The sequence below is a fragment of the Salvelinus fontinalis genome, chromosome 28 (genome assembly GCF_029448725.1).
Source record: "Salvelinus fontinalis isolate EN_2023a chromosome 28, ASM2944872v1, whole genome shotgun sequence".
NCBI lineage: Eukaryota > Metazoa > Chordata > Actinopteri > Salmoniformes > Salmonidae > Salvelinus > Salvelinus fontinalis.
In genome coordinates, this window is record NC_074692.1 from 44,206,335 (window position 1) to 44,220,402 (window position 14,068).

The 14,068-nt window shown below is 42.4% G+C and overlaps 1 protein-coding gene across 1 annotated transcript in view; it reads right to left on the minus strand.

Annotated features, from left to right (window-relative positions):
• Positions 1–11,972: 11,972 nt before the first annotated feature.
• The window catches only part of LOC129825855 (epigen-like), a 4,012-nt gene continuing 1,916 nt past the window's right edge, over positions 11,973–14,068 (minus strand). Inside the window, exons 3-5 of the mRNA XM_055885987.1 lie at positions 13,792–13,912; positions 13,490–13,648; positions 11,973–12,173 (exon numbers count right to left, since the gene is read on the minus strand). Of these exons, the coding sequence (XP_055741962.1) occupies positions 12,116–12,173; positions 13,490–13,648; positions 13,792–13,912 (338 nt within the window). The 3' untranslated portion in view covers positions 11,973–12,115. The remainder of the gene's footprint in view (positions 12,174–13,489; positions 13,649–13,791; positions 13,913–14,068) is intronic.

Sequence of the window (14,068 nt, forward strand, 5' to 3'; positions counted from 1 at the left end):
AACCACTCATTAAGATCAGGTGTGACCAATTAGTGGGTGTGGAAAACACAGCTGAACACACTTAACAAGATGAGAGTTTTGTTGATGCTGAGAATGGAATGTATATGTTTTTAAATAACGTTCCTAGAACGTTTTCTGGGCGTTACTAAAGTTTAATTGTGTTTTTTTTTATGGAACGTTTTCTTAACATTCTCTGAACAATTTGAGAGCATGACTAAATAGATCCATGAGGAAACCTGTAGGAAAAGTTATGCTGAAATCCTGAAATTCCCACAGAACGTTATTTCTTAGCGATTTGAGAGAATTCCAAATGTCAAACCAGTTGGAGAACATTCCTACAACATTACCAGCACCAGTACCTCACCAAGCTCTAAGGTTCTCAGAACGTTACGCGTTAGCTGGGTTTTGTGCAAAAGTTGGTAAGTATGAAGAAGTTTTCTTTCATGTGACCTGCAGAGAGGGTGTGGATAAATGACCTGGTTGTTTCTTCATCCTCTGTCGGTTACATTGTTACACCTTTCCAAAGCGGTCCCAACATGTTATTGGAACGTTCGTGTAACAATATGAGATTTTAATGTTAGGCCCTTTAAGGGCAGGGCTGAGATAGGGCAATACTGCTGGGTTTGGTGTTCGTGATAAACGGTGACATACAGGAACTAGAGAGGGTGTGAATACTTTTTACCTTTACCTGTGTCTGTCTCATCTGTTTTTACCACCGTTCATTTCTCGGTGGAGTCCAATGGAATCCTGGTGTATACTGTAGAACCTCGAAGAATGTGTGTAATGCCGGCTGCCTTCCACAGTGTTTCGCGGTGACATGGATAGTTGCTTGTTTATAGGGGAGCCTTGACAGAGTATTCACCAACCTTCGCCAAGGAATGTTAGGAATACCTGGCATGTCATTTTGGGAAAGGTCAGAGACACTTGCTTAGTGGAAACTATGACAGGAGTCTGGAGAATACAAAACTATAACAGCATAACATCATCATACTGGTTGTAGCTATTAGCTACAGTACTACCCTGTAACAGAGACCTAGAGATCTATAAAACTATAACAGCATAACATCATCATACTGGTTGTAGCTATTAGCTACAGTACTACCCTGTAACAGAGACCTAGAGATCTATAAAACTATAACAGCATAACATCATCATACTGGTTGTAGCTATTAGCTACAGTACTACCCTGTAACAGAGACCTAGAGATCTATAAAACTATAACAGCATAACATCATCATACTGGTTGTAGCTATTAGCTACAGTACTACCCTGTAACAGAGACCTAGAGATCTATAAAACTATAACAGCATAACATCATCATACTGGTTGTAGCTATTAGCTACAGTACTACCCTGTAACAGAGACCTAGAGATCTATAAAACTATAACAGCATAACATCATCATACTGGTTGTAGCTATTAGCTACAGTACTACCCTGTAACAGAGACCTAGAGATCTATAAAACTATAACAGCATAACATCATCATACTGGTTGTAGCTATTAGCTACAGTACTACCCTGTAACAGAGACCTAGAGATCCATAAAACTATAACAGCATAACATCATCATACTGGTTGTAGCTATTAGCTACAGTACTACCCTGTAACAGAGACCTAGAGATCTATAAAACTATAACAGCATAACATCATCATACTGGTTGTAGCTATTAGCTACAGTACTACCCTGTAACAGAGACCTAGAGATCTTAACAGCATACTCTTATACCGAAAATATTTCAGCTACAAGTTACCATAGACCTAAATACCTTAAAGTTACCATAGACCTAAATACCTTAAAGTTACCATAGACCTAAATACCTTAAAGTTACCATAGACCTAAATACCTTAAAGTTACCATAGACCTAAATACCTTAAAGTTACCATAGACCTAAATACCTTAAAGTTACCATAGACCTAAATACCTTAAAGTTACCATAGACCTAAATACCTTAAAGTTACCATAGACCTAAATACCTTAAAGTTACCATAGACCTAAATACCTTAAAGGCCCAAGCATTTCTGGGTAACCATTAAAGTACCTTACTGTGATTTAAAAAAAAAAAATTAACTGGTCCAAAAAACAAAATAAATAGCATCTTAGCGAAAAGCAATTTCTCAAGCAAGAATTTTGGTAGGACTGTCTGGGAGTGTTCTGAGTGGGGAGGGGAGAACTGAAAGCTAGCTGTTATGATTGGTTTCCAACTCTCTTTTTAATTGTTCTTTTATCTAATTTATTGCCAGGTGATGTCACAACGGAAGGCTAAACGCCATCCCACCAAAACAGTCTTTTCAAACAGCTTTCACACTAAAAGAACATTATCATAATATTCCCAATTTCACAGTATTATTCCAACCTTTGTTTTTATTTATTTAACCAGGTTAGTCGACTCAGTAACTTGACCGTTTTCCAGGGAGTTCTAGGTTCAGTGCATTAGATAAATCATGATATTTATTTAACCAGGTTAGTCGACTCAGTAACTTGACCGTTTTCCAGGGAGTTCTGGGTTCAGTGCATTAGATAAATCATGATATTTATTTGCGACGTTGTGACACATCAACAAATATTAGTTATGACACATTTCCTGTATTGTTTGGGAGACATAAACTCAACACGCCCACACATTGATGTGTCATGTCATATCTAGATCCGGGCTGCAGCATTCCAGAGTACTCCAGTAAAATGTTAATCCCACCATCAGACTAGGATAAAGAAAAGCTTTTGCATACAGGACATAGCAATGTGTTTTGAAATCCAAGTTTACCCATCTTTTTAATGTATGAATGTGCTTGACATTATGCAGGTGTGTGTGTACAAGTGTGTGTGTTTACAAGTGTGTGTGTGTACAAGTGTGTTTCTGTTCAACCAAACACGAATGTCTGGTTTCATCTTCAAGAAGACTGCATTCCAGAGAGGTCATAGTTCAGTTTCTCAAGACTGATGATAGTTATTCACAGAGAGAATATTCTCTCCACAAACACTTGGGATTCAGGGACATAAACCAGATTAAGGGCGAGAACGCAGAGGTTGGATCGAAGTCGGCTACCAGAGGATTCAGTATGCATGTGATGCGGTCACGCAGTGACTTTGAAAGGACCTGTGCTAACTGTTTTGCAGCAGTCGTTGACTGCAAGTGTACCTTAAACTTCAGAAGGCACGGCACCACATCAGACAACGACTGGCTGCCAGTTTGAAGTTGGTTGGTGTGGATTACAAACGGCTCCAGCAACTACACGAGCTGTTCTAGCTTGGCCTAGTCACGCTCCGTGCTTGTAGCTGGGTCCAGGGGCGGGCAGAAGGTCATACAAAGGGGGTCCAATAAGGCAACAGTACAGCCCGGGAAAAGGCTAATAGCGTAGCCCGGGATATCAGGCAAGAGGTTGACGACAGGAAATCTGATAGGAAAAAGTACAAGCAAGAACAGGCAAAAAAGGCGTCGTTAGTGAGGCAGGCCAAAAACTATAATACACAGGCGGACTAATACGGAAATAAACAACGCTCCGACTAGAATGTGTATCAAAACAAACAATACCTCACAATGACGGGGTGCAAAAAAACTGACCTAAATAGTGTGTGATAATGACATACAGGTGTGTGAACAGGTGATCAGAATTCAGGTGATTGGGATCTGGAGAGTGAGCTGCGTTCAGGGGATCTATGTGTTTGAGAGTGTAAGTTGGAAGCAGACGTTACACAGTGATGCACAAGCTAGGCCTATTTGAAACATCTACTGGCAGCGTTTACCCGCCAGATTCAAAAGAATGATAACCCCATTAAAAAAAAAGAAGCTTGAAACCCCATTTAATTTGTGGCCAAAGTTTAGATGAAAAAATCTAAAACTGAACATAATTTATGATGGTTTTATTTTGTTTTGTTTTGGTGTCAAAGATAGTTTCAGTAAAGTTTAAGTTTACTAAATATTTTATCCAGTTGTATTTTGTATTGTATTTTCAGTTTTAGTTGACTAAATATTTTATCCAGTTGTATTTTGTATTGTATTTTCAGTTTTAGTTTTTTATCCAGTTGTATTTTGTATTTTATTTTCAGTTTTAGTTTACTACATATTTTTTCCAGTTGTATTTTGTATTTTATTTTCAGTTTTAGTTGACAAAATATTTTTTCCAGTTGTATTTTGTATTTTATTTTCAGTTTTAGTTGACAAAATATTTTTTCCAGTTGTATTTTTTGTATTTTATTTTCAGTTTTAGTTTACTACATATTTTTTATCCAGTTGTATTTTGTATTTTATTTTCAGTTTTAGTTTACTAAATATTTTTTCCAGGTGTATTTTTTGTATTTTATTTTCAGTTTTAGTTTACTATAATAACCTTGATTCACAGTTAAAGGTGTAGTGTGTCTTGGTATTCGTTAATGACCAGCAGTGGGAGACATTCTCCGTTCAGACAGTAGGTCTCCAGACTGGACTCACACTTCTGGGTCACCTTCTCCATACGAGGACGGGAAAGCACTATGGGAGAAAACATCAATCAGCCAGTCATTCAGCCAGCCAGTCAGTCAGCCAGTCAGTCAGCCAGTCAGTTAGCCAGACAGTCAGCCAGTAAGTTAGCCAGTCAACCAGTCAACCAGCCTGCCAACCAGTCAGCCAGTCAGCCATTCAGTTTGCCAGTCAGTCAGTCAGTTAGCCAGCCAGTCGGTCAGCCAGCCAGTCAGTTAGCCAGACAGAGCCAGTCAGTTAGCCAGTCAACCAGTCAACCAACCAGTCAGCCAGTCAGCCAGTCAGTCAGTTAGCCAGCCAGCCAGTCAACCAGCCAGTCAGTCAGTCAGTTAGCCAGCCAGCCAGTCAGTAAGCCAGCCAGTCAGTCAGTCAGTTAGCCAGCCAGCCAGCCAGCCAGTCAGCCAGTCAGTTAGCCAGCCAGCCAGCCAGTCAGCTAGCCAGCCAGTCAGCCAGCCAGTCAGTTAGCCAGCCAGTCAGCTAGCCAGCCAGCCAGCCAGTCAGTCAGCCAGTCAGCCAGTTAGTCAGTCAGCCAGTCAGCCAGTTAGTCAGTCAGCCAGCCAGTCAGTTAGCCAGCCAGCCAGTCAGCTAGCCAGTCAGTCAGCCAGCCAGCCAGCCAGCCAGCCAACCAGTCAGTTAGCCAGCCAGTCAGCCAGTCAGTCAGATAGCCAGCCAGCCAGTCAGTTAGCCAGCCAGCCAGTCAGCCAGTCAGTCAGCCAGTCAGCCAGCCAGTCAGCTAGCCAGTCAGCCAGCCAGCCAGCCAGTCAGTCAGTCAGTCAGTCAGCCTGTTAGCCAGCCAGTCAGTCAGTCAGTCAGTCAGTCAGATAGTCAGCCAGCCAGCCAGTCAGCCAGCCAGCCAGCCAGCCAGCCAGTCAGTCAGTCAGTCAGTCAGTCAGTCAGCCTGTTAGCCAGCCAGTCAGTTAGTCAGCCAGCCAGCCAGTCAGTTAGCCAGCCAGCCAGTCAGCCAGCCAGCCAGTCAGTTCATCAGTCTGTAATTAGATTGTGGAAATATAATAACCTATATAAATACAAAGAGCAAGGGGGGCTGGTTGGATCTGAGTGTGTGGTGGAGGGCACATCTATAGTATGTATATCAAGACAGACCTGCAGGAAAGCTGTGCATTACAATATGTGCTCTCCTCCACACACCCAGATACCCTCTTAGCCAAGCAGTTGTACCCTCATTAACCCTAAACTCCCCTAACAAATGTCCCAGGAAGAGAGCACGGATCTGGGACAGGGTGAGACTAGGACAGGGTACCTCTCTGTTTGGAGTCAGTTTCAAGACTGCATGGCTGTTATATGTTGTCTCTGGCAATGCTTTCTCTGCTAGCTTTTTGGCGTCGGCACTTAGATTGATACGAAACGGACTGAGTTGAATTCATGTCATTCCATCCAATGTGAGGAGAGGATGTTGTGACTGTGCCTGGCAGTCAGACTGACACTGCTCAGCATGCCAATCAGATGGGGTGGACGTGGCTTAATGAGGCTTAATGAGCGTGGGGTCAGAGACAGGCTTAATGAGGGTGGGTCAGAGACAGGCTTAATAAGGGTGGGGTCAGAGACAGGCTTAATGACGTGGGGTCAGAGACAGGCTTAATGAGGGTGGGGTCAGAGACAGGCTTAATGAGGTAGGGTCAGAGACAGGCTTACTGAGGGTGGGTCAGAGACAGGCTTAATAAGGGTGGGGTCAGAGACAGGCTTAATGACGTGGGGTCAGAGACAGGCTTAATGAGGGTGGGGTCAGAGACAGGCTTAATGAGGTGGGGTCAGAGACAGGCTTAAGGAGGGGTGGGGTCAGAGACAGGCTTAATGACGTGGGGTCAGAGACAGGCTTAATGAGGGTGGGGTCAGAGACAGGCTTAATGAGGTGGGGTCAGAGACAGGCTTAAGGAGGGGTGGGGTCAGAGACAGGCTTAATGACGTGGGGTCAGAGACAGGCTTAATGAGGGGTGGGGTCAGAGACAGGCTTAATGAGGGTGGGGTCAGAGACAGGCTTAATGAGGTGGGGTCAGAGACAGGCTTAATGAGGGTGGGGTCAGAGACAGGCTTAATGAGGTGGGGTCAGAGACAGGCTTAATGAGGGGTGGGGTCAGAGACAGGCTTAATGACGTGGGGTCAGAGACAGGCTTAATGACGTGGGGTCAGAGACAGGCTTAATGACGTGGGGTCAGAGACAGGCTTAATGACGTGGGGTCAGAGACAGGCTTAATGACGTGGGGTCAGAGACAGGCTTAATGAGGATGGGGTCAGAGACAGGCTTAATGAGGGTGGGGTCAGAGACAGGCTTAATGACGTGGGGTCAGAGACAGGCTTAATGACGTGGGGTCAGAGACAGGCTTAATGACGTGGGGTCAGAGACAGGCTTAATGAGGGTCAGAGACAGGCTTAATGACGTGGGGTCAGAGACAGGCTTAATGACGTGGGGTCAGAGACAGGCTTAATGACGTGGGGTCAGAGACAGGCTTAATGAGGGTGGGGTCAGAGACAGTCTTAATGACTTGATTTCAGAGACAGGCTTAATGATGTGGGGTCAGAGACAGGCTTAATGATGTGGGGTCAGAGACAGGCTTAATGACGTGGGGTCAGAGACAGGCTTAATGAGGGTCAGAGACAGGCTTAATGACGTGGGGTCAGAGACAGGCTTAATGACGTGGGGTCAGAGACAGGCTTAATGACGTGGGGTCAGAGACAGGCTTAATGAGGGTGGGGTCAGAGACAGTCTTAATGACTTGATTTCAGAGACAGGCTTTAATGACGTTGGGTCATGTGATCAGTGGCATATTCACATCTATATCTCCAAGGCAACAAGAACAGAATAGAGCTTCATCAGACAGACAGACAGACAGACAGACAGACAGACAGACAGACAGACAGACAGACAGATTGTGACCAGGTAACTAAATATTGTACCGTAGTAGCCCGAAACAAGTAGAACCAATCAACAGGTAAGTATGACCCTGTTCTCCCTGTGTCTGTGGTCATGGCAGCCACACTATTTTCCACACAGTCGTGTTGATGATGCCAGTAGAAACAGAGGCGTTTTAACGATAGGTATGTTGTTATGAGGTTGGAAATAACATCAGGGAAGAAAGAATCATTGGAAGTCACATTGGGTTCAGTGGAATGAACATGTTTAATGTAACAGGGTGTCTATACAAATATTCTTCTTCTGAATGTTGTTTATTTAACCAGTTTTTGTTTTATTTTATTTAACCTTTATTTAACTAGGCAAGTCAGTTAAGAACAAATTCGTATTTTACAATGACGGCCTAGAAACAGTGGGTTAACTGCCTTGATAATGGGGAGAACAACAGATTTTTAACTTGTCAGCTCGGAATGTCTTACAGGATGTCCTGGCTAAGAGGAAGCATGACATCATACAACCACTTTACCATGGATGTATAATCTCCTATGGTGTCTATGAGTCCATACACCCATGTACGTCAGTGCATTCATTTAGGTTATAGGATTCAAATAGGATTAGGACATTAGGCTATTTTTACTTTTCACACCTTGAAATATACTTGAGTTTAGACTCTGTACTTTCTATATACGGTGCTTTCTTAAAGTATTCAGACCCCTTGACTTTTTCCACATTTTGTTACGTTACAACCTTACATGCTGACCACAGCGTTCGCGTCGTGTGCGCTCGCGTTACGAAATAAATGTACACATTCATGTTACTCAATCATTGCACCCACAGCTCTCGCGTGCGTCAACGAGAGTCTGCGTAGCCAGGCTCTAAAATAGAACTTTCTATTTGTGATGCTTGATGCGTTCCAAATCCCACCTCTCCTCGTTGGTTTTTAGGAGCATATACCCACGTGGGTGATTGAAAGATGAACTGGGATCCACACTCCAGCCCAGTTGGTGGTGGTAATGCACCTTAAAGTTGGTGGCCAACCGCCATATAAAGTCCAAAGAAGAAGAAGAAGCCTGAAGGAGGAGGAGATTACTCGAAACGAACTCGGTGTACCGTTTTGTCTGTGGATACATTGTCGGAGAAGAGGACCTTGGGTTGTTATTTGTTTATTTGGGGAGTTTCTCCCATTCTTCTCTGCAGATCCTCTCAAGCTCTGTCAGGTTGGATGGGGAGCAGGTTTTCATCAAGGATCTCTCTGTACTTTGCTCCGTTAATCTTTCCCTCGATCCTAACTAGTCTCCCTGTCCTTGCCACTGAAAAACATCTCCACAGCATGATGATGCTGCCACCACCATGCTTCACTGTAGGGATGGTGCCAGGTTTCCTCCAGACGTGACGCTTGGCATTCAGGCCAAAGAGTTCAATCTTGGTTTCATAAGACCAGAGAATCTTGTTTCTCTTGTTTCGACCTCATGGCTTGGTTTTTGCTCTGACATGCACTGTTATCTGTGGGACCTTATATAGACAGGTGTGTTCCTTTCCAAATCATGTCTAATCTATTGAATTTACCACAGATGGACTCCAATCAAGTTGTAGAAACATCTCAAGGATGATCAATGGAAACAGGATGCACCTGAGCTCAATTTCAAGTCTCATAGCAAAGGGTCTGAATATTTATGCAAATAAGGTATTTCTGTTTTTTATATTTTTATAAATTTGCAAAACAATCTAAAAAACAGTTTTTGCTTTGTCATTATGGGGTATTGTGATGTCATTATGGGGTATTGTGATGTCATTATGGGGTATTGTGCGTAGATTTATGAGGGATAAAACAATGTTTTAATCCATTTTAGAATCAGGCTGTAACGTAACAAAATGTGGAAAAAGTGAAGGGGTCTGAATACTTTCTGAATGCACTGTACATCAATCTCTCTCTCTCTGTCTCGTGCCTCTCCAAAGGACCTTCTACATTTACACAGCCGATTACCTACCTATCAATTCATTAAATTTCACATTTAAATGAACAACTAAAGCCAACAACTCCCCGAGAAATGAGAGCAGGATGTGCGAGTCATCGCTCTTTAGTGGACAGATCTATAGAGCTAGACAGAGACGGGGAGGATGAACCGTTTTTAAGTGCGTCATGGAGGAAAACCCTATGCTGGTAGACAGGTACTCCTATCGTGATTGATTACAGGCATTTCCCGACCTGTCAAGTAGACGTTTGAAATCTATGTTTTTACTAATAGGTTTATCTGGTTTTACAACTCAAGACCAGACGAGCAAAAAAAAAACATTTTAGGCCTATGATTCCTGACAGGGAGAAACTGTTAAAAAAGCAGGTTGGGTTTAATACAGGGGTGTGGACAGCCATAATGGGCAAGCAACGTCCTTTTATTCATAGACGTCCATAGAAGGTTTTATTAGTCATAAACATCTAGGGCCTACGCATCATTTCAGGGAACGAGGGAACGAAAAACTAGATCAAACACTATTATTAGACCGCCAAACCGGTCATTCAACGTGTATGGTTAACTTAAAGAATTGTCTATCCCGGCTTATTGTGGTATGCTGATGACCACGGTTGGTCTGGGAATCAGGAATAAATCAATAAAATAAATAACTGAATAAATCAAAATACAATAGCTAAGATTCTTTGTTGTCCTTTTTGGTGAGAACGGAGTCATAGGGCTTAAAGTATTTTGATTGTAACGTCTGTACGTTTAACATCCAACTTGTCGCCAAATCTTTCATGACTTTGAATAAATCCCAAATGGAACCCTTTTTCCTATATAGTGCACTACTTTTGACCAGGGCTCTAGACTAGGCACTGGCCAATCATAGCCTCGCTTACTGGTTGGTTAACATTTGAGTTTCGTCATCTGATCAGTATGACCCAATCACAAAGCTTCTCTGATCTAGGTTTTGTAGTGTCTAAACATTGTATTAAAATGGGTCTCTTATCTCTCCACGGTGTCTGCGTTGTGATCAGATTAGCTGGTGTATCTTTGTAGGGGGAATTCGAGAATAAGTGGGACACTTTTTTTTTGCATTTCTGTCTTCTGTAAAAACCTCTTTCGACATCTAACCAACATATTATCACAGCACATGATACATTTCTGAAATCCTCAAGATGTTTCCTAATCACACAACAACAACAAAAACGAATGTGACACACCCACTTGTGTACACTGAGTCAAAACCATATTTTCAGTTGGCGTTTGGTAGACTGGGACAGCTGGTTAAACACCCTAATAGCAAGTTAGATCAACTGGTTTACCCGTATTATAGTCCTAATTGTGCCCCAATGACAATTCAATACAATGTTAGGAAACATCACATTCGTTTTTGTTGTTGTTGTGTGATTAGGAAACATCTTGAGGATTTCAGAAATGTATCATGTGCTGTGATAATATGTTGGTTAGATGTCGAAAGAGGTTTTTACAGAAGACAGAAATGCAAAAAAAAGTGTCCCACTTATTCTCGAATTCCCCCTACAAAGATACACCAGCTAATCTGATCACAACGCAGACACCGTGGAGAGATAAGAGACCCATTTTAATACAATGTTTAGACACTACAAAACCTAGATCAGATTCTACTTATTCTGAATTCCCTCAAGTAGCAATATTAATCAAAAGTAGAAGAAGACAAAATAGAACAGGATAGAAGAAGAGGAGGAAGCAGACGAAGAAGAACCCGGAGCCTTGCCTAACCTAAGTACAGGGGGGTCCCCAATGTAAACTGAATATATTTCCTTCATTGGAAGAAAACAGCAACTTCTAACTGTCCCACTTTAGCAAGTTATGGTTGGTAAAGTGGACCAACAAATAATGAGACTTTAAAAATTGACAAATAATATTGGCAACTTTATGTATTTGATTCACCAGTACATATAGTATGGACATTTACATCAGAATTTTTACGCTGTGCCTTATTTATGACAGTTTTATAACCTTAACATTAAAACAGAAAAAAAAGTTTAGTAAACGATAGTTTTGATTTTCTCTCGTCAGACCAAGAAATAAAGTCGTCAGCATTAAGCTGTCCCACTTTATAATGTCCCACTCTTTCCGAATTCACCCTATGCAAATTATTTGACAGATATTCTTACAAAATAATATGGGTTTGACTTATTTTAAGACCATTACTGATGCCAAGTCAATGGTTCTAACTGTCAATGATTTACATGGTTTGTCCATCCAGATCTGTTTACACCAGACACCATGTAGTGATGGTCAGGAAGATCTGATCACGATCAGATCACAATTATCATCGTCTACATCTGCCAACAAATGTGGACACAATCAGGATGTGGACACAATCAGGACAAAGGGTGCTTGTTAGCAACAGGTCTTCTATAGGGAATAAAGTGCCATTTGTGACATAGACTTTGTTTCGTTTCATTGTGACCTGATCGTGTCCCGGCTATTTTAGGAAACTTTTCAATAGGATGGAATTTCAGAACAAGAAAACTCTGACCTCTAGTGGTGAAATGAGGTAACAAGTGATCACAGGGCGCGTAGAACTAATAACCATGGTGTAAATGACCATAAGGACGTTGACTTTTTCATAGAACTTTCAACAAAATCTTCAAACAATAGTCATTCGATTTAAAAACATTTATTACAAAAAATATTAAATACATGCTCACATTTAAAAAAAAATAACTTATTTTTTTTAGATATTTCAATAAATAGCCTTAATTTGTTATGGGAAGACATTGTGGTGATGATGATGATGATGATGATGATGATGATGGTGATGTTGGTGATGACAAAGAAACAGAGGGATCAAACTAAACTGAGTTCTCCGAGCCACCATAGGTCTTATAGGGAAGATATTTTTTGTCACACCTAGAATAAAAGAGACAGAAAATTATAAAAAGTTATACAAAGTCAAGAAATCACTCCATTCCCCCTGGCACATCATTTATGTAAGAGACTAAAATGCAGCCCACAGTATGGGGTTTGTTTCCAAATGACAGTTCTGTCTCAAATTACAATTTGAGTCATTTAGCAGACACTCTCATCCAGAACGACTTACAGAAGCAGTTAGGGTGCCTTGTTCAAGAGCACATCGACAGAATGTTCACCTTATCAGCTCAGGGATTCAAACACGCAACCTTTCAGTTACTGGCCCAATTGCTCTAACCGCTAGGCTATCTGCTGCCCAACTTGCTCTAACCGCTAACCGCTAGGCTATCTGCTGCCCAACTTGCTCTAACCGCTAACCGCTAGGCTATCTGCTGCCCAACTTGCTCTAACCGCTAACCGCTAGGCTATCTGCTGCCCAACTTGCTCTAACCGCTAACCGCTAGGCTATCTGCTGCCCAACTTGCTCTAACCGCTAACCGCTAGGCTATCTGCTGCCCAACTTGCTCTAACCGCTAACCGCTAGGCTATCTGCTGCCCAACTATCTCCTCTGATAGAGTAAGGAATTATGTCAGCTCTACTCATTACATTTCTATCTGATAGAGTAAGGAATTATGTCAGCTCTACTCATTACATTTCTATCTGATAGAGTAAGGAATTATGTCAGCTCTACTCATTACATTTCTATCTGATAGAGTAAGGAATTATGTCAGCTCTACTCATTACATTTCTATCTGATAGAGTAAGGTATTATGTCAGCTCTACTCATTACATTTCTATCTGATAGAGTAAGGAAATATGTCAGCTCTACTCATTACATTTCTATCTGATAGAGTAAGGAATTATGTCAGCTCTACTCATTACATTTCTATCTGATAGAGTAAAGAATTATGTCCGCTCTACTCATTACATTTCTATTTGATAGAGTAAGGAATTATGTCCGCTCTACTCATTACATTTCTATCTGATAGAGTAAGGAATTATGTCAGCTCTACTCATTACATTTCTATTTGATAGAGTAAGGAATTATGTCCGCTCTACTCATTACATTTCTATTTGATAGAGTAAGGAATTATGTCCGCTCTACTCATTACATTTCTATCTGATAGAGTAAGGAATTCAACTCGACCCTGTTGAAACGGTCACAATGTATTCCTCTTTCTTTCTCTTTAATTTCCTCCTTCTCTCTCTCTTCCCATGCTTCTCTAGCCCCTGACAGGCAGTGCGTCGGTGTGTGTGTGTGTGTGTGTGTGTGGGGGGGGGGGGGGGGGGGGGGGGTGTGTGTGTGTGTGGGTACCTTCTCTTGATGCAGCAGTAGAGAACGGCAGCGAGGCAGCAGACAAGCAAGGCCACGCCCACACAGATGCCAATCACCTCCTCTGTTGTGGAAAACTTGCACAGCGCCGTCTGGTGGGTCAACAGACCACAGCGAGGGCCGCTATAGGACGCGTCACACCTACACACAGACAAAGGTCAGGTCATTTTGTGTGTGTGTGTGTGTGTGTGTGTGTGTGTGTGTGTGTGTGTGTGGTGTGTGGTGTGTGTGTGCGCGCGTGCGTGTGCGTGTGTCCGTGTGTGCGTGCGTGCGTGTGTTCTTACGTGCAGGCAGGGGTATCGCTGTCAGGTGGGTACATGCACCGTCCGTTCAGGCAGTAGTCAGCATCTTCGTCTGTACAGGGTTTTGACATCCTCAGAACACGAGGCTCCTCCACATGACTCCCTGCAATCAGTCAATCAGAAAATAGCTTTATTGTCCCTACTACAACAAAGCATAGTGCAGTCAGGGTAAAACACACACACACACACACACACACACACACACGCACGCACGCACGCACGCACGCACGCACGCACGCACGCACGGTTCCTGTAACAC